The sequence below is a fragment of the Lithobates pipiens genome, unplaced genomic scaffold, assembly GCF_037356315.1.
Source record: "Lithobates pipiens isolate NorthernLeopardFrog02 unplaced genomic scaffold, aLitPip1_a1.2 Scaffold_18, whole genome shotgun sequence".
Lineage (NCBI taxonomy): Eukaryota > Metazoa > Chordata > Amphibia > Anura > Ranidae > Lithobates > Lithobates pipiens.
Window position 1 is genome coordinate 490,362,637 of NW_027507758.1, and position 17,849 is coordinate 490,380,485.

A 17,849-nucleotide genomic window follows, 5' to 3' on the forward strand; every position below is an offset into this window, starting at 1 on the left:
TAAACAAAATGACATACAGGTACGTCGTTTTATGCAATAGAGCTTACCTGCTGCAGTATAGGTACTGCAGCCGGTCGGAAAGTGGTTAATAAACGGCTGTGCAAATATCATGTGACATAATATTACCTTTCATTCTATAGGGCCCCTGCTTTCAGAAAATATATAATGTTCTAGGGTTTTATTAATTTATTTATTTAATTTTTATTTAATTTTATTTCCAAAAAATGTGATTTTATATGTATGGGACAAATAAAGAAAAAAATAAAAATACTCTGGAGCCAAACTATGCTGAGCAGGCAACGTCAGGAGTAGTGTGACAGACTACAAAGTCATTGTGGAGATTTCACGGGAGACGCGCGCCACCTGCTGGACGTTCGTGTGTACTGCACTCCCGGTTTTACAGCCTTGCGCTCTAGTCCTCCAATGACTGAACGGCTTCCGCTTTCATCATCACGATTGGCCGGTATATCTGCCACTTGGGCGGACTTCTTTTCTCTTCCTGTTTCTGATTGGCCTTCACCTTCCAATTGCATAGCTCATTGGTGAAAGCGAGCACCGTCCCCTGTAGGTATGGCCGATAAGCGGGCGGAGTTGGCCTCCAGGACGGGTGTCAGGATGTTTTCCCTGAAGAAATGGAACGCGGTGGCGATGTGGAGCTGGGATGTGGAGTGTGACACGTGCGCCATCTGCAGGGTGCAGGTCATGGGTGAGAAGAGACACCGACCACCGGGGGGGAGAGGGAGGACAGGGTGGGGGGTCAGGGGACAGGAACACAGCAGAGCTGACATAGGAATCCTAGCAGGGATAATAGTGTGTGTGTGTGTATATATATATATATATATATATATATATATATATATATATATACACACACACACACTTCTGTGCTGGGGCCCGGTGCATGCTGGGAAATCATTACATGGCTTCCAGTGGGCTAATAATAGTCACTGAATCCTAACCTAGCAGCAGAGTCAGTATGAGCACCTACCTCATGGGTCTGAGCAGGACAGGGGGGGGGGGGGGGGGTAGATGGCCTTTCAGTTGTGGATGGAGGTGCAGCCACTCTAAATGCAGTGCCCTCGGGGGGTGGTACCTGGTCTAAACGCCTGATGATGGACGATCGCTGCAATAGACAATGCCTTTCATAGTGGCCCTCGCTCCAGTCCAGTGTTGTAAACTCTGCCAGACTCTTTAGCCTTCAACACGAATGGAAGTGCCCAGGCCACCTACTGCGCTTCCATTCCCCTGACCCCTTCATCATCATCATCAGCACAGGATTCACTGTTTTGCCCACATCGCACTTAGGGTTGCCACCTCATCCCTTTAAAATGGAACCCCAAATAATTACATGGGTTCTGTGGCCGAATTAACCACCTGCTGCCCACCGTTAAATGACGGTGTGGCTCTTGTTCTGGGATGACGTCATGCTAGGACATGGTGCGACTCCGATCTCTGTAAAGGACCGCGGCTCTTTAACCATGTGATCGGCTGTGTCCAATGACAGCCAGTCACATGTAAACACGGAAATGTAGGTGACGGGTACTCTTATCACCTCACACTGACAATGTGTGGTGAGGAGAGCCAATCAGCTGCATCTCCTTTGCAGGGGACATTGACATATGTAATCGGGGCACTGATCATCAGTGCCCTGATTACAATAAACTGCCATCAGTAAGGGCCGGTTCACACTGCGGGCGATGCGAGGCGACACAACTTGCCTCGCCGCAATCTGACAAGTCGCCCCCGTTCTGTACAATGGAACCGTTCTGAGAGGAGCGACTCGAGTCGCTCCGACTCAGAAAAAAGGTTCCTGTACTACTTCTGGGCGACCTCGGGGCGACTTGCATTGACTTCTATACAGAAGTCATTTGCAAATCGCCGCTGAGGTCGCGGCAGGTCGCGGCGAGGCAAGTCGGTGTCGCCTCGCATCGCCCGCAGTGTGAACCGGCCCTTATGGAGACAAGCTACTTATTTACAAATTTTACCGACAGAAACTTAATTTTGTTTTTCTATTTATTTATTTTGGTCTCTTTATATATAAACATTTTTTTTTTTTTTTTTTACAAAAAAAAAAACACAAGCAGTGACTAAATAAAGCTTAGTCACTGCTACACAAATAGATAGCTCTGTTTGTGTGAAGAAAATGATACAAAATTTTACATGGTTACATTGTAGCATGACCACACAATTCACACATCACAACACACGTCGTTCAAAGTGTGACAGCACTGAAAATTGGCCTGGGCAGGAAGGGGTTGAAAGTGCCCTGTAGGCAAGTAGTTAAGGTAATAAAACGAACTGGGTGCCTTATCTGCATTAAATTAGCCTCAGGACCTGTGTAATTCATATGTGTTTGAGTTTAAAGGGATGAGGTGGCAACCCTAATCGGACTGTGTGCCTGGGGAAAGCTCTAGGAAACTGGATGCTATAGCTACCACCAGCTGAAGACGTGGATCATAAACTCCACAAAGAATATATTTACCAGCACACTTCGGCTCTTCAGTCCAAATGGTTTTTATTTCCGCATGATCATATCATAAGCAAGAAAGTGCAACATTTCGGAGTGACGCAGGACCCTTCATCGGGCATCGTCGCATGCCTGATGAAGTGGTCATGTGTGACTCTGAAACGTTGCACTTGCTTGTGATGTGCAGAAATAAACAGATTGCAAAATGCAGTGCGATTGCCAGAATCACATAGGTGTGAACACCCATGCGGTGTGATTCAGGTGCGGAGGAAAAAAAGGTCCTGCATTTTGGTGCGGATGCAATGGGATTTGAGCCATGCAGAATGAATGGCTCAAATTGCACCGCACAGGCATCGCATGTTACATAAAGGGTAAGGTTGAATAAAGACAATCCATCCAATGTGATGTGCACAAGAATGTGGTGCGATTCCTGTGCAAATCGCATGCGATGTCTGCATCACACAAGTGTGAACCCAGGCTCAGCATCTTCAGCCGACCCACATGGATCAAAATTCGACTGGTTCGGCAGTTGACTGGACAAATTTTGATCCATGTGTGAGCACCCTGGCTGTACGCAAGTCAATCTATTGATCGACTTGTGTACAACCATCCTGTCAGCTTTTGCCCTAACAATCAGTGGCAGCTATGGCATCGTTGTGTTCTGCAGAGAAGGCATCCTGATGGCAGGACACAATAGCACTGCGGGAGGGTTCCACCATTGTCGCAGACTGTGTTGATGGGGGGGGGGGGGGGGGGGGAGGGAGGGAATCAAGCGTTTTTTTTTTTTTTTTTTTTTTTTCTTGCACCACTCAGCTTGACAAAAGTTGAACCAGATAAAAAATGATTGACTCAACATCAAATACGATCATTGGTATGCTATTTAGAAAGTGACCTGAATACAATGGCTGGCAGTGGAGATTTCCCTATAGTGAGGAGGGGGAATCCATTGAATTTTTCTCATTCACTGAGAAAATCAAGCTGTGTATGGCTACCTTTAGGCTGCATTCACACCTGAGCGTAGCTTTTTCAAGCGTTTTTTGCTGCGTGTTTTGTCGCGAATTTGTGTAAGGAAAAAGGTCACCAATGTTAAGCATTGAGCAGATACAGCGTCAAAACGCCCATAGAAACGCTCGTTGTCGCGCTAAACGCTCAAATCGAGCGTTTCCATTAGTTTCTATGGGAATGAAAACGCCCAAATCAGCCCGACAAAAAAGGGTCCGGAACTTGTTTGAGCTTCAGGCGTAGGGCTTCAGGCGACTTGGAGTGGAGATGTGAACCATCTCCATTGAGAATAATGTATTTTTTCCCCTCCAGCGTTTTTGTAGCTTCAGGCGTAGGGCTACAAAACGCTCAGGTGTGAATGGGGTGTTAGGCTCAGTTCATACTGCTGTGGCGACTTTGCTCTGTGACTTCCTTCCGACTTGGATGCTATTTAGGAGCCTGTACAAGGGCTAAAATTGCACCCAAGTAGATCTAAAGTCAGAGCAACTTTTGTAGTATCAGTTAAGACTAGGGCTGCAACTAACGATTATTTTCATAATCGATTTGTTGGCCAATTTTATTTTGATTAATCGGTCAATAACCTAATAAAAAAAATAAAATAAAAGTGGGTCAAATTGTCAAACACAGTGACGGGAAAATTTGGAAACGGAAAGCTTCTTGGTGACAATGAATGTGGTTTTCGTTCAGAAATTACATTCATTTTGAAAACAGAATGTTAAAAACAAGTGAAAATTTCAAACAAAATTCTTTCATTCAGCGAATGTACAAAGATTTTTCGTCTGAAAATTGATCTGTGTGGCCAGCATAAGGCTCGATACACACCTATGCAGTTTGCTTTTGATCTGTTTCTGCAGTGCTTTTTGCTGCAATTCGTGCTTTTTGCTTTTTTTTTTTTTTTTTTTTTGGGGCATATTAAACACAAATTGCTACAAAAATGCATTACATGCTTTTCTGCAGCTTCCCCATTGAAGTATATTGAACCAAAAAAAGCATTATTTTACGTTTAAAAGTCCCCGACTCTTTCCAAATACGCAGCGGCTGAAAAAGCATAAATGTGAACATGTCCCATAGGAAACCATGTAAATGAACTGTAGTGCATTTCTGCAAAAGCACCATTAAACATATAGATGTGAACCAGGCATTAAAGCGGGAGTCCACCAGGAGTGCGCGTGTTTTTTTTTTTTTTTTTTTTTTTTTTAAAGCCAGCAGCTACAAATACTGCAGCTGCTGACTTTTGAAATAGTGACACTTGCCTGTCTAGCGCGCCCGCGATGTCGGCACCCGAAGCCGATCTCTCGATCGTCTCTCGGGTGCTGCTGCCGCCATCTTGGGTATGGGAATCAGGAAGTGGAGCCTTTCGGCTTCATTTCCCGGTTCCCTACTGCGCATGCGCGAGTTGCGCTGCGCAATGAGGATGGACCCGCTGCCTCTGGGATCTGTGTGTTTCCCAGCAGGCAGCGGGGGACTTTCGGAAAGGGGCGTAATCTATGCCCCTTTCCGCAGAGAGCTATCCAGGAAGTGGGTGCAGATACCTGTACTGTACAGGTACCTGCACCCCCCTCCCCCCTGAAAGGTGCCAATTGTGGCGCCGGAGGGGGGGAGGATTCCAATGAGCGGAAGGTCCACTTTAGGGTGGGCCTTCGCTTTAACATTTCTAACATAAAGGGGTTAAAAAGACTAAAATTAGCCCTTTATAGTACAAAACAGATAATCGTTACTGTAAGGGGTTAATTTTTTTACTGTAGAACTGTGAAAGTAATATTTACAGTAGCGATTATTCTTTTTGTACTATAAAGGGCTCATTTTAGTTTTAACCCCATTGTGTTACCGGCCGATGAATCGATTATGAAAATAGTAATCAATTAAAGCGGGAGTCCACCGGGACTCCGCGTTTTTTTTTTTTTTTTTTTTTTTTAAAAGCCAGCAGCTACAAATACTGCAGCTGCTGACTTTTAAATAGTGACACTTACCTGTCCAGCGCGCCCGCGATGTCGGCACCCGAAGCCGATCGCTCGCTCGTGCCGCCGCCATCTTGGGTTTGGGAATCAGGAAATGGAGCCTTTCGGCTTCATTTCCCGGTTCCCTACTGCGCATGCGCGAGCCGCGCGGCGCAATCCGGACGGTCCCCGCTGCCTCTGGGAGCTGTGTGTTTCCCAGCAGGCAGCGGGGCACTTGCTGAAGGGGGCGGGCGCTTGCGGAAAGGGGCGTAACGTACGCCCCTTTCCGCAGAGAGCTAGCCCGGAAGTGGGTGCAGTTACCTGGATTATCCAGGTAACTGCACCCCCCTCCCCCCTGAAAGGTGCCGATTGTGGCGCCGGAGGGGGGGGGGATTCCGATGAGCGGAGGTCCATTTTAGGGTGGACCTCCGCTTTAATTTCATAATTGATTAGTTGTTTCAGCCCTAGTTAAGACCGCTCTCATAGGGAAACCTTGCATTTGACATGTCATCCAACTTGGTCTCTCACGTCTGAACCAAGCCTTGAGGGGCTAGAAGAATGAGCCACAACAAACAATGGCGGACCTATCACTGAGAAATTGAGATGTTTGCTATAATGGTACAATGCATCCATAAAGTATTCACAGTGCTTCACTTTTCTCACATTTTGTTATGTTGCAGCCTTATTCCAAAATGGATTAAATGAAGAATTGGAAAAAAAATTATGAAATTAATACCCCATAATGACAACGTGAAAGAAGTTTGAAATCTTTGCAAATTTATATAAAAAAAAATCCCATGTACATAAGTATTCACAGCCTTTCCTCAATACTTTGTTAAAGCACCTTTGGCACCAATTACAGCCTCAAGTCTTTTTGAGTATGATGCTACAAGCTTGGCATACCTATATTTGGGCAGTTTCTCCCATTCTTCTTTGCAGGACCTCTCAAGCTCCATCAGGTTGAATGGGGAGTGTTGGCGTACAGCCATTTTCAGACCTCTCCGGAGATGTTCAAGTTTGGGCTTTGGCTGGGCCACTCAACAACATTCAGAGTTGTCCTGTAGCCGCTCCTTTGTTATCTTGTCTGCATGCTTAGGGTTATTGTCCTGTTGGAAGATGACCCTTCACCCCAGTCTGAGGTCCAGAATGCTCTGGAGCAGGTTTACATTAAGGATTTCTCTGTACATTGCTGCATTCATCTTTCCCTCAATCCTGACTAGTCTCTGGGTTCCTGACACTGAAAAACATCCCCACAGCATGATGCCGCCACCACTATGCTTCCCTTTTGAGGTGGTATTGACCAGGTGATGAGCAGTGCCTGGTTTCCTTCAAACGTGAGACTTGCCATTTAGGCCAAAGTGTTCGATCTTTGTTTGATCAGACCAGGGAACATTGTTTTTCATGGACTGGGAGTCCTTCAGGTACCTTTTGCAAATGCCAGGCAGGTTGTCATGTTGCCTTTTTACTGAGTAGTGGCTTCCGTCTGACCACTGTACCATACAGGCCTGATTTGGTGGAGTGCTAGAGATGGTGGTTCTTCTGGAAGGTTCTCCTCTCCACAGAGAAATGCTGGAGCTCTGTCAGAGTTGGCATCAGGGTCTTGATCACCTCCCTGACTTATGCCATGTACACACGGTTGGACTTTTTGACAGCAAAGGTCCGGTGGAACGAATCCCTCCGACAATTTGACCAAGTGTGGGCTTCTTCGGACCTTTGCTGTCTCAAAATCAGACAGACTTTAGATTTAGAACATGTTTGAAATCTTTCAGACGGACTCAAATCCGTTTGTGTGCTAGTCCGATGGATGAAAACCGACGCTAGGGCAGCTATTGGCTACCAGCTATGAACTTCCTTATTTTAGTCCGGTCGTACGTCATCACATTTGAATCTGTCGCACTTTGGTGTGATTGTGTCGTTCGGAAAGTCCGTCGGAACTCTTCTGAAAAGTCAGTCGGGAATACCGTCGGACCTAGTCTGCCGGAAACTCTGGTCGTGTGTAGAGGTCGACCGATATGGGTTTTTCTCTGGCTGATGCCAATATTTAGAAATCATGGCGGCCGACATATGATGCCGTTTTTTTTTTTTTTTTTATCCTCCTTCATCTCATAAAACCTAACAGACACCTTTCCCACTGGGGCGTTTTTTTTTTTTTTTTTTTTTTTTTTTTAGGTGCTTTTGGGCTAAAAATAGCGCCTGTAAAGTGCCTGCAAAACGGCTCCCCTGCAGTCTGTGTGAAAGACAGTGTTTTCACACTGAGGCGATGCGCTGGCAGGGTGTTAAAAAAAAAAAAAAAGTCCTGTAAACGGCACGTTTGGAGTGGTGTATACCGCTCCTCCACCACTCCTGCCCATTGATATTAATGGGCACCACTGCCGCATATACGCATGCAATGCGATTTGGCAGCGGTGCTTCACGGGCGCATTTAACCTCTTCTTCGGCCGCTAGCTGGGTTATATGCGTGCCACTAGCAGCCGAATAAAATTATGGTAAAGCGCTGCTAAAACTAGCAGCATTTTACCATCAACGCCTGCCCACTCCAGTGTGAAAGCAGCCTATAAAATAAAAACAGGTAGTCAAAACTTTTGGCCGAAACAAAAAAATGGGCTAATTTTACTGTTTTAGGGTTTCCCCCCCCCCCCCCCCCCCCCCCCCAAAAAAAATGCATTTGAAAGACCTCTGCGCAAATGCCGTGTGACATAAAATGTTGCAACAACCGCTATTTTATTCCCTAGGATCTCTGCTAAAAAAATATATATAATTTTTTGGGGGTCTAAGTGAATTTCTGGCAGAAAATACAGGACTTTTACTTGTAAGCAACAAGTGTCAGAAAAGATTTAGTCTTTAACCACTTCAGCCCCGGACCAATTGACAGCCCAAGGACCTGAGGTCTTTTTACAATTTCTCACTGCGCTGCTTTAACTGGTAATTGTGCGGCCATGCAATGTTGTATCCAAACGAAATTTGCGTCCTTTTCTTCCCACAAATAGAGCTTTCTTTTGATGGTATTTTATTGCCTTTGCGATTTTTACTTTTTGCGGAGAAAGACCGAACATTTTGAGGAAAAAAGATATTTTCTACTTTTTTGTTATAAGAAAAATCGAATAAACTAAATTTTAGTCATACATTTAGGGCAAAATTTATTCAGCCACGTGTCTTTATTAAAAAAAAAAAAAAAAAAAAAAAAAAAATGTCAAGCGTATATTTATTGGTTTGCGAAAAAGTTATAGTGTCTACAAACTAGAGTACATTTTCTGGAATTTACACAGCTTTTAATTTATGACTGCCGATCTCATTTCTTGAGGTGCTAAAATGGCAGGGCAGTACAAGCCCCCCCCCCCCCCTCAAATGACCCCATTTTAGAAAGTAGACACCCCAAGGAAATTGCTGAGGGGCATGTTGAGCCCATTGAATATTTATTTTTTGTCCCAAGTGATTGAATGACACAAAAAAAAAGTTTACAAAAAGTTGTCACTAAATGATATAACTATGGCATGTGTGAGCAATATATGTGGAATTGCACCCCAAAATATAGTACAGGGATACCACATATGTGGGACTTTTTGGGAGTCTAGCCGCGTACGGCACCCTGAAATCCAATCACTGCCTTCAGGATTTCTAAGGGTGCAAATTTTTGATTTCATTCCTCACTACCTATCACAGTTTTGAACGCCATAAAATGCCAAAATAGCACAAACCCCGCCCCCTCCCCCAAATGATCCCATTTTGGAAAGTAGACACCCCAAGCTATTTACTGAGAGGCATGTTGAGTCCATGAATTTTTTTATTTTGCCACAAGTTGCAGGAATATTCAAATTTTTTTTTTTTTTTTTTTTTTTTTTTTGCACAAAGTTGTCGCTAAATGATATATTGCTGACACATGCTATGGGCATAAGTCAAATTGCACCCCAAAATTCTGCTGCTTCTCCCGAGTACGGGGATACCACATGTGGGGGACTTTTTGGGAGCCTAGCCACGTACGGGACCCCGAAAACCAAGCACTGCCTTCCGGATTTAAATATAAAACGCTACAAAAAAAAACTGTTAGCGATCGCAGGGATCAGGTCTGACTCTGCGAACGCTGCAGTTATGTGTTTAGTGTTTTGTAAGTGACAGTGATCGATTGATACTGCACTTGGGTGGGCTGGGCGGAGGGGCAAAACGCAGGTGCTAGCAGGTATCTGGGCTGATCCTGCTAACAATGCGTTTTTTTTGGAACCCTAAACTGCTGGGGACGCTAGTATAGATCAGATATTGATCTGTTCAGATTCCATACCACTACGGGAGGTGTAAGCTTTGCGCGTGGGTGTTAGCGGTACTGGCACTAACCTAGCGCTGCCTGGGGCAACGCAGACCCTGACCCTAAAACCTAATTGATATCACCCGCCGGGTGATCAGGGGGTTAAACCTTTATTGGGTAATAAATGGTGGGTGCCCTGATGCTATAAAAAGCAAACTAACTAACCAGAGTCACCCGTAACACTTATACGGTGATCACTGGTGAAAGGGTTAACTAGGGGCAATCAGGGGGTTAAAATCTTTATAAGTAAGTGAATGGGTCTCCCTGGCGCTATATAAAAACCTGACGGGGAACCTAAATAACTGGCTAACCAGTGGCACTTATACGGTGATCGCTGGTGAAAGGGTTAACTAGGGGCAATCGGGAAGTTAAAACCATTATTGGGTAGTATATGGGGGTACCTAGCGCTATAAAAACCTGGCGGTGAACCGAAAAAAAATAACTAGCTACTTAGCGGCACCAGTGACACTAATGCAGCGATCAGAAAAACGATTGCTTAGTGACACTGGCAAAAGGGGGTGAAAGGGTTAACTCTAGGGGCAATCAGGGGGTTAAACCTTTATTGGGGGGTGGTAGGGGGCTGCCCTGGACCTAACACTAACTGCCCTGACAGTTTTTACACACTGAATGCAGTGATCAGAAAATAAATGATCACTGCAATCAGTGACACTGTGACTGGGAGGGGGAGGGGGGGGGGGTTTGTGTGCCTACATGTCAGTGTAGTGTTGGTGCACACTTACTTTCACTCTTCTCCTCGTAGTCCGGTCAAAAAGACCGCCCAGAGGAGAATGACATCACTTCCTCCCTGCCTGTGTTTACTATACACAGCGGGGGAAGCTTCTCATTCGCCAGGAGCGATCGAGAGGGGATTGCCAGAAACCAACGGCCATCCCCTCATCCCTGATCGCTCCTGAAGCGAAATGGACCACCGCATCCAGCGGGAGGAGGTCCGATCGGACCCCCCCACCCGCAGGAAGGCAAGCACGTACGTGCTTGTGCCTGTACATGCCATTCTGATGACGTACATTGGCATGCGGCGGTCCTTAAGTGGTTAAATGGTTAAACTGAGAACTCTACACACAGTTGAGTTCATTCATTCAAGTGTAAACATTGTATCTTTTTGCTCTTTTCTTGGCAGACTGCCCAGAGAGGAGACAGACTCAGACAACTTACACTGACTTCTATTACAGAAGTCATTTCCAAGTGGCGCTGTTCTAAATCTGCCTTTTTATCAGCTCAATCAGCCGATGCCGATTTAAATAAAAAAATGGCAAATATCGGCCGATATATTGGTTGACCTCTAGTCGTGTGTACACGGCATAAGGCCCTTCTCCCCCTAATCACTCAGTTTGGCCCGGCAGCCGGCTCTAGGAAGAATCCTGGTGCTTTCAAACGTCTTCCATGTACGGATGATGGGAGGCCAATGTGCACATTGGGGGCTTCAATGCTACAGAAATTTGTCTGTACCTCAATACAATCCTGTCTCGGAGGTCTAAAGAAAATTCCTTTGGACTTCATGGCTTGGTTTGTGCTCTGACATGCACTGTTAACTGTGGGACCGTATATAGACAGATGTATGTCTTTTGAGCGCAGTATTGAGTGTCATGGCAAAGGCTGTACATACATGTACATGTGGTGGGGGTTTTTTTTTTTTTTTTTTGTAGAAATTTGAGGAAAATTATGAATTGAATCCATTTTGGAATAATGCTGTAACATAACATAAATTTTAAAAAAAATGAAGCGCTGTGAATACTATCTGAATGCACTTTACAAGCGTGCTGTACATTATTACAAATTATGGCAAGGGCTCCCACACTAAATACGAGAAGCTCAGTTTTGCTTGTATTTGCTTTTCCCTTGTTCCTCTTTACTCTCCTTATAAACAAGCCAATGACATTTGCAAAAAAAAAGTTTGTCATCCCTGGATCTCTGTGATGCTTTATGCAATGCAGGCAGATTATGGCTGGTGGGAAGGGTCAGGAGGGTGCTGTATATAGCTTATTGAAAACATCATAGCACCCTCTAGCTGGTGAGGTTTATCCCTGATCCAGGAGGTTGTCCATAATTGACAAAAGCAGTTGTCAGCCCAGGGTGTACTGCTGAATATGAGCCTTCTATAGTCTCTAAAATATACATTGTACTATATATACTGGAGAGCAGCAGTGTAACCCCATAAATGTGGGTATAATGGGCAAATACTTTACCACTCGCTCCTGTTTTTAAATGTTAGCTGACAAAGGATTGGACACCCCCTTCCCACGTGCATGTGGTCTATGCTTGCGTTTTTGTGCATTATGCTGATTATAAACATACAATGCAAAATGTAATTTTGTGTCCTATTTCTAGATGCGTGCCTGCGCTGCCAAGCTGAGAACAAGCAGGAGGACTGTGTAGGTATGTCATTGTTTACTGGTAAAACATAGATGGTGCTTTAACATGGACTATTCTCAGAATCATTAACTCTGTACAGCCAGTCAGAGGCAGCCTTTCCAAAGTTTGTAATGTCTGCAGCATACATGGGCTTTAAAGTCATATGATTACTGTGATTGGCTGTTATGTTTGATCACATGATTAGGAACCCGCATCACCAGCTTCCAACCTTTTTTGTTATTTTAAAGCAGGACTCCCACCCACCACTAAACAGTTATTACATTTGTGAAATCTCTCTCCCTCTCTCCCTCTCTCCCTCTCTCCCTCTCTCCCTCTCTCCCTCTCTCCCTCTCTCCCTCTCTCCCTCTCTCCCTCTCTCCCTCTCTCCCTCTCTCCCTCTCTCCCGCATGCTGTGGCTCGCACCTGGAGCAATTATCTGAGTTCCCAGGACCTGCCTTTGAGCAGTGGTGTATATCTCTTGTGATTCTCTAGGCTTGTACATGTAAACGTGAACTCGCCCACTTAAATACACAACATTAAATCACACCCCACATTCTGCAGCCAGCAAGCCATACATGACGCGCAGTATGATAGGTTACAGCCTTAGAAATGGAAAGCATTTTAATATAATATTTAATGCATTAACCACTTCAGCATTATCATTGAAAGTAAGACAATCCCAAATTTTGGGTTGTCCCCAGAAAAGAAAAGGAGGGGAATCTTCCACTGGGGGTCCCCAAAAGATTCCCTTAATTTGCAGGGATTTGCTCTTCCTGTTTGGCTATGGGACCAGAAGTGGTGGTAAATCTCCCCAATGGGACACAGATGACAAACATAAACCTTGCAGGGTTATAATCCTCCTGTAAGCTATCTAATATGGGGAATCAAAGTTTTACCTATAGTTCCACTTCAAATGTATCCGAGTAGATTATAACATTCTGGGTTAGAAAAAAACAAAAAACATTTGTTTCATACTAGGAGTTTGTATAGTTTCAGAAAAAAAATTAATTTACCTTGAAAAGCACCATTGCCCTGGCAGTTGGCACACTATTACCATGTATTATACATAAGATATACTACATCAGGAGAATGGGGTCAGGGACTGCCAAGGATTAACATAGTCTTTTCTTTGTAATCTCTTTGGTCTCTTAAGAGGGAATTATCACTGGTAGCTAAGTCTCTTAAAAGAGCATGGTTTGTACATTCAGGGGCTGTGCAGCCAAAGATCTCTAAACTTGAAAAACTTACGAACCGTTTTCTTTTATTCCTTTGAAAAAAGTAGCTTAAGGGGAAAACGTTGTTTTTATTGATTTTGGATCGAGTATGAGAGGTTACAAATCCCTGTCAAGGTTGTTTGTGTGTGGTGTATGTGTGTATTAATTTTTTTTTTTTTTTTTTTCTAATTTCCTGTATACCCACAGCAGGAAATGACAGTATATCCCTTCAGCGTGAGGAATGTTCCTGGTAGTCATCAGCCCTTGTATTTCCCCCTCCTATTCTTTTTCTAGTGACCACTCAAAATTTGGGATTTTCGTTCACTGTTGGTGTTGACAGTCACTAGGAAAAATGAGGATGAATTTCCTTATTGAACAGGGACACAAATGGCAATAAACACCCGAGAGGTGTTCTAATCCCTCTACACTGTCTAGAACTGGGGGGGGGTGGTTCATAGCACTGTGTTTGTAGTTCATCAGAACATTCAAACAACAAATCAACAAGCGATTGAATTTACTAATTAAAACCGATTTATTGCATGGTATTCAGTTTTCTACATGTTCTAAAATAATCTTGATTGTTTTCTACATAACTCCTGAGGGGCCTCTCATACAGAGACCGTTCTCCCAGCCTTCAGTTTTTGGAGCAGCTGTAGAGTTGTTCTCTGCTGTCACTGTTTCTTATCTCTCAAAGACCCCAGAAGTGGGATCTCTGCATCTGAATGTTAGGTCTGCTTGCCTGCTGTGGCCATTGTTGGGGGGGGGGGGAAGAGAGAATCCCTTTTCTATCTACTGTATTTTTTTGTTATGGGGGTTTAGCAGGAAGAATGGCAACACCCAAAACCTGTAGAGCTCACTACTGGTGTCCCTCAAAAATATATAAAACTCCAGTGGGTGATTGAACCCACCGGATTTCATTTTGTTTAAAACTTATGGGGGAATTTTTTTTTTTATATTGCACATTCAAATAAGCTCAAGGTTTCCTATACTGGCCTTCAGATTTTTGTTTTGGGGAATAGCTTGGGATAACTGGTCAGTTGTCCCTTTTTTAATATTAAAGGAGTTCTTAAGGAAATTGCTATGAAATGGACATCCAGAGGCAAGTGCAAAAGTGTTAAGCATACTTGACTTCAGTCTGTCTATTCCCAGATACAACTCTCCAAAAACCTGGACCTATCCTCTTCATGGAAGTCTATGGGCCACAATTTACAGTGACTAATTTTCATACTTAAAAGGGCAGGAACTATAGAGCACAGAACACAAGTGTTGCTCTATGGCTACTGCTGCGCTCCAGTTCCAGTTTCTAGAAATGTCTTTGGGAAAGGACAGCACAGAGGTCAGGGTAATTAGACTGGTACTGAGCTTAAGAAAAAACAGGTGGGGGACATATGACTATGCACCTGTTTTCCCTATTACTGGCTTGACTTGCATTGTTCTGCCTCATGTCTGAGTGGGGGCGGCCACCTTGGTAGAGGCAGGCTTTTACTTCCTCACCTCAGCCTCCAGCAAGGAGAACAGTAATGCCCTGTACACATCGGAATAAACTCTGAAGGTTTTTCTGACGGAATTCCGCTTAAGCTGTCTTGCATACACATGATCACACCAAAGTCTGAACGTCAAGAACGCGGTGACTTACAACGGGACTAGAAAACATAAGGTCAATAGCTTCCATCTCGTACTTTTTTCAGAGCATGCGTCGTTTTTGGTCCATCGGCATGCAGATGAGCGGTTTTCCTGATGGAAATTGGTTCCATTGGAATATTTGGAACATGTTCTATTTCTCGGTCCATCAGAATTTTCAATGTAAAGTCCGATGGGGTATGTATACGATGAAAACCTCCCATCTGACTTTTTCTGTCAGACATTCCGTGTGTGTGTGTGTGTGTGTGTGTGTGTGTGTACAAGGCATAACGCCACCAAATCTCACTACAAAGCTGCTAAGACTAGCAGTCATAGGCAGCAATACCTGAAGGAGCGTCCTTTTCATGCCATGCCTGCAGAGCCCTGTACTGTAAACGGTGACTCCCGCCCACGTGCGTGGGAGTGACCTCATCATGGCTCTGCCAGTCATAAATCCGAAGCCCGTGAACCTGGAAGGAAGACTGGGTAAAGATGGAAGCGGTGACCGTGCTAGTATTATGACTTAAACTGTATGGGGCTTTTTTTGGCGCTACAGTTTACTACCGCTTTAAGCACAACTAACATTCCCAAATGTTAGTTTTTTTTTTTTTTTTTTTTTTTTTTGAGTGCAGGTCCACTTTAACACTTTACTCTTTGCTTCTGCTATATTTCCTAACAAATCTTACAGGGGTTATAAACCCTTGCGGTAGTGTTTTATATTTTTATTTAACAAAAACCAAATAAACAAACATGCCTATAATTTCCTGCGCTGTGCAATCATTTTGGAACAGCCCCAATCCTCTTCTTTTTGGATGCCCCGCTGGCGCTCCAGGCCCCCCTCTTCATCGGGTACCCCCACAGAAATCTGCTTTCTCTGGGGGGGCACCCATGTAAGAACGCCATCCCTACAGTCAAATGCTGATGGGGAAACATGCTTTTGGGGCTGTTTCTCTGCTAAAGGTATTTCCCTCAGAAAACTAAAGACGGCTCTTCCAGCAGGACAATGACCCAAAACATACCACCAAAGACAACAAAGGAGTGGCTCAAGAAGTACATTCAGGCCATGGAGTGGCCTAGCCAGTATCCAGACCTTAATCCTATAGGAAAATGTATGGAGGGAGCTGAAACTTCGAGTTCCCAAGTGACAGCCAAGAAACCTTAAGGATTTAGAGAAGATTTGTAAAGAACAGTTGACCAAAATCCCTCCTAAGATGTGTGCAAACCTGGTAACCAACTACAAGAAATGTCCTGCTTTTGTGCTTTCCAACAAGGGTTTCTCCACCAAGTACCAAGTCATGTTTTGCTTGGGGATCCAATACTTGTTTTACTCGCTGAACTGCAACTCTAACATTTGTATCTTTGTGGTGGTTTTTTATTTTTATTTATTTTTTCTGGATAATTGGTTGATGTTCTGTCTCTATCATTTAACCTGTATAGACCCTTCATTTCTTTGTAGGGGGATCAAATTTCCCCATTGTATATGCAAGCTGTACAAACTGTTTGTTTTCTGGTGGAAGGTCAATCCATTAACTATGAACCTCTAAAACAGTAATCTTTTACAAATATGATTTTAGCATTCTAGGGTTATTTGGTGGCCTCATCTCTATCCCAGTTGCTTTCAGATTTTCATATCGTTCTTCCTAAATTGTTGATATTGCAGAACAATCTTGTGTGGGTACTTTAAAAACAGAACAAGACAAGTGTTATTTTTTAAGCATACGGTATGTATTTTGTTTTGCAACTTCTTTTTGAAGTAAATCAATGGAAATATGGTAACTGTACATGAGATTTTTTATAAAATCAACTCTTCCGTCCCTCATAGGGATTAATGATTTAATCTCGGATTCTTACTTGAAAGATCAGCTTCTGTCATTGTCTTATTAAATGCCATTTGGTTTGTTTAAATGCTTTTATTTCCTACATACACTATTTATATTGTGTTAAGACTTTGTGGCAGTGTCTGTACATAAGGGTGGTAAAAGCTTAATGTTTCTAGGTTGCTCAATAAAATAATCACTATACTTTTCATATTACCTGCTGTGCTAATGCAAACCTTTGTTCTACTCTCTTGCAGTGGTATGGGGAGAATGTAATCATTCGTTTCACAACTGCTGTATGTCCCTGTGGGTGAAGCAGAACAACCGATGCCCACTGTGCCAACAGGACTGGGTGGTTCAGAGAATAGGCAAATAGACCTTTCTATGTCTGGAGAAGAAGACCTATCCTGGCTTAGAAGAGCCGTTTGATTGTGGTTGACTTGTTTGTGCTTTCAAAAGAAGACATTTATACAGTTTTCCTGCATGTGACTGGGAGTTTTCTGTTGCCAGAGGTCCATATGCGTGAAAAGTTGTGTATGGAGGGGTTAAGTGGCTGTTTTATATGCTTTGTCTTAGTTTGCCTCTGAAAGAAAAGACCTGGGTAGATAAAGTATTGTCCTGATCTAAGTGCATGCAGGTGTGGACTCAAAATCAATTGATTTGGAAGCAGAATAAAGTTAATGTATTAGATTGGTTCTGCCTCAGAATTTTGGTAGTAATCCGATTTTGCATTTATTTTCATATAGTTCTAGACAGACATAAAAACTTAAAATTTTAGGCCCCTTTCACTTGATCATCCTGCAAAGATCTGCCTGTCCATTTTTCAGGCAGATTTGAGCGGGCCACCTATTGACTTCTATGGGCAGGCGGATGTCAGCGGAGATGTGCCTGCTGACACCCGCGTGGCATCTAATTCAAGATCTGCTCAAAACAGACGGGTGGCAATACGTTCACTGTCCGTCCATCGGAACAGATGACAACAGACAGGCTGTCTGTTTTCATCTGATCTCTCCATAGAGGACAGTGGTGTCACCTGCACAGTGAACAGAGACTGACTCCTCATCTGCTGTCTCAGCGGGGATCAATGGAGCGTTTTTTTTTTGTTTTGTTTTTTTGCCACTAAGT

General features: G+C 43.8%; 1 protein-coding gene across 1 annotated transcript; it reads left to right on the plus strand.

Annotated features, from left to right (window-relative positions):
• The first annotated feature begins 482 nt into the window (after positions 1 to 482).
• Positions 483 to 17,417, plus strand: RNF7 (ring finger protein 7). Its single transcript, XM_077488572.1, has 3 exons — positions 483 to 706; positions 12,050 to 12,097; positions 16,982 to 17,417. The coding sequence occupies exons 1-3, from the start codon at positions 571 to 573 to the stop codon at positions 17,098 to 17,100; spliced, it is 303 nt and encodes a 100-aa protein (XP_077344698.1). The 5' UTR covers positions 483 to 570; the 3' UTR covers positions 17,101 to 17,417.
• Positions 17,418 to 17,849: the final 432 nt, after the last annotated feature.

What these genes read in the sequence shown, in the direction of transcription:
- RNF7 (XM_077488572.1), top strand. Translation starts at nt 571, where the DNA reads ATGGCCGATAAGCGGGCGGAGTTGGCCTCCAGGACGGGTGTCAGGATG. An exon ending in CTGCAGGGTGCAGGTCATGG is followed by an intron (nt 707 to 12,049) that starts GTGAGAAGAGAC and finishes TCCTATTTCTAG; the next exon opens with ATGCGTGCCTGCGCTGCCAA. An exon ending in CAAGCAGGAGGACTGTGTAG is followed by an intron (nt 12,098 to 16,981) that starts GTATGTCATTGT and finishes ACTCTCTTGCAG; the next exon opens with TGGTATGGGGAGAATGTAAT.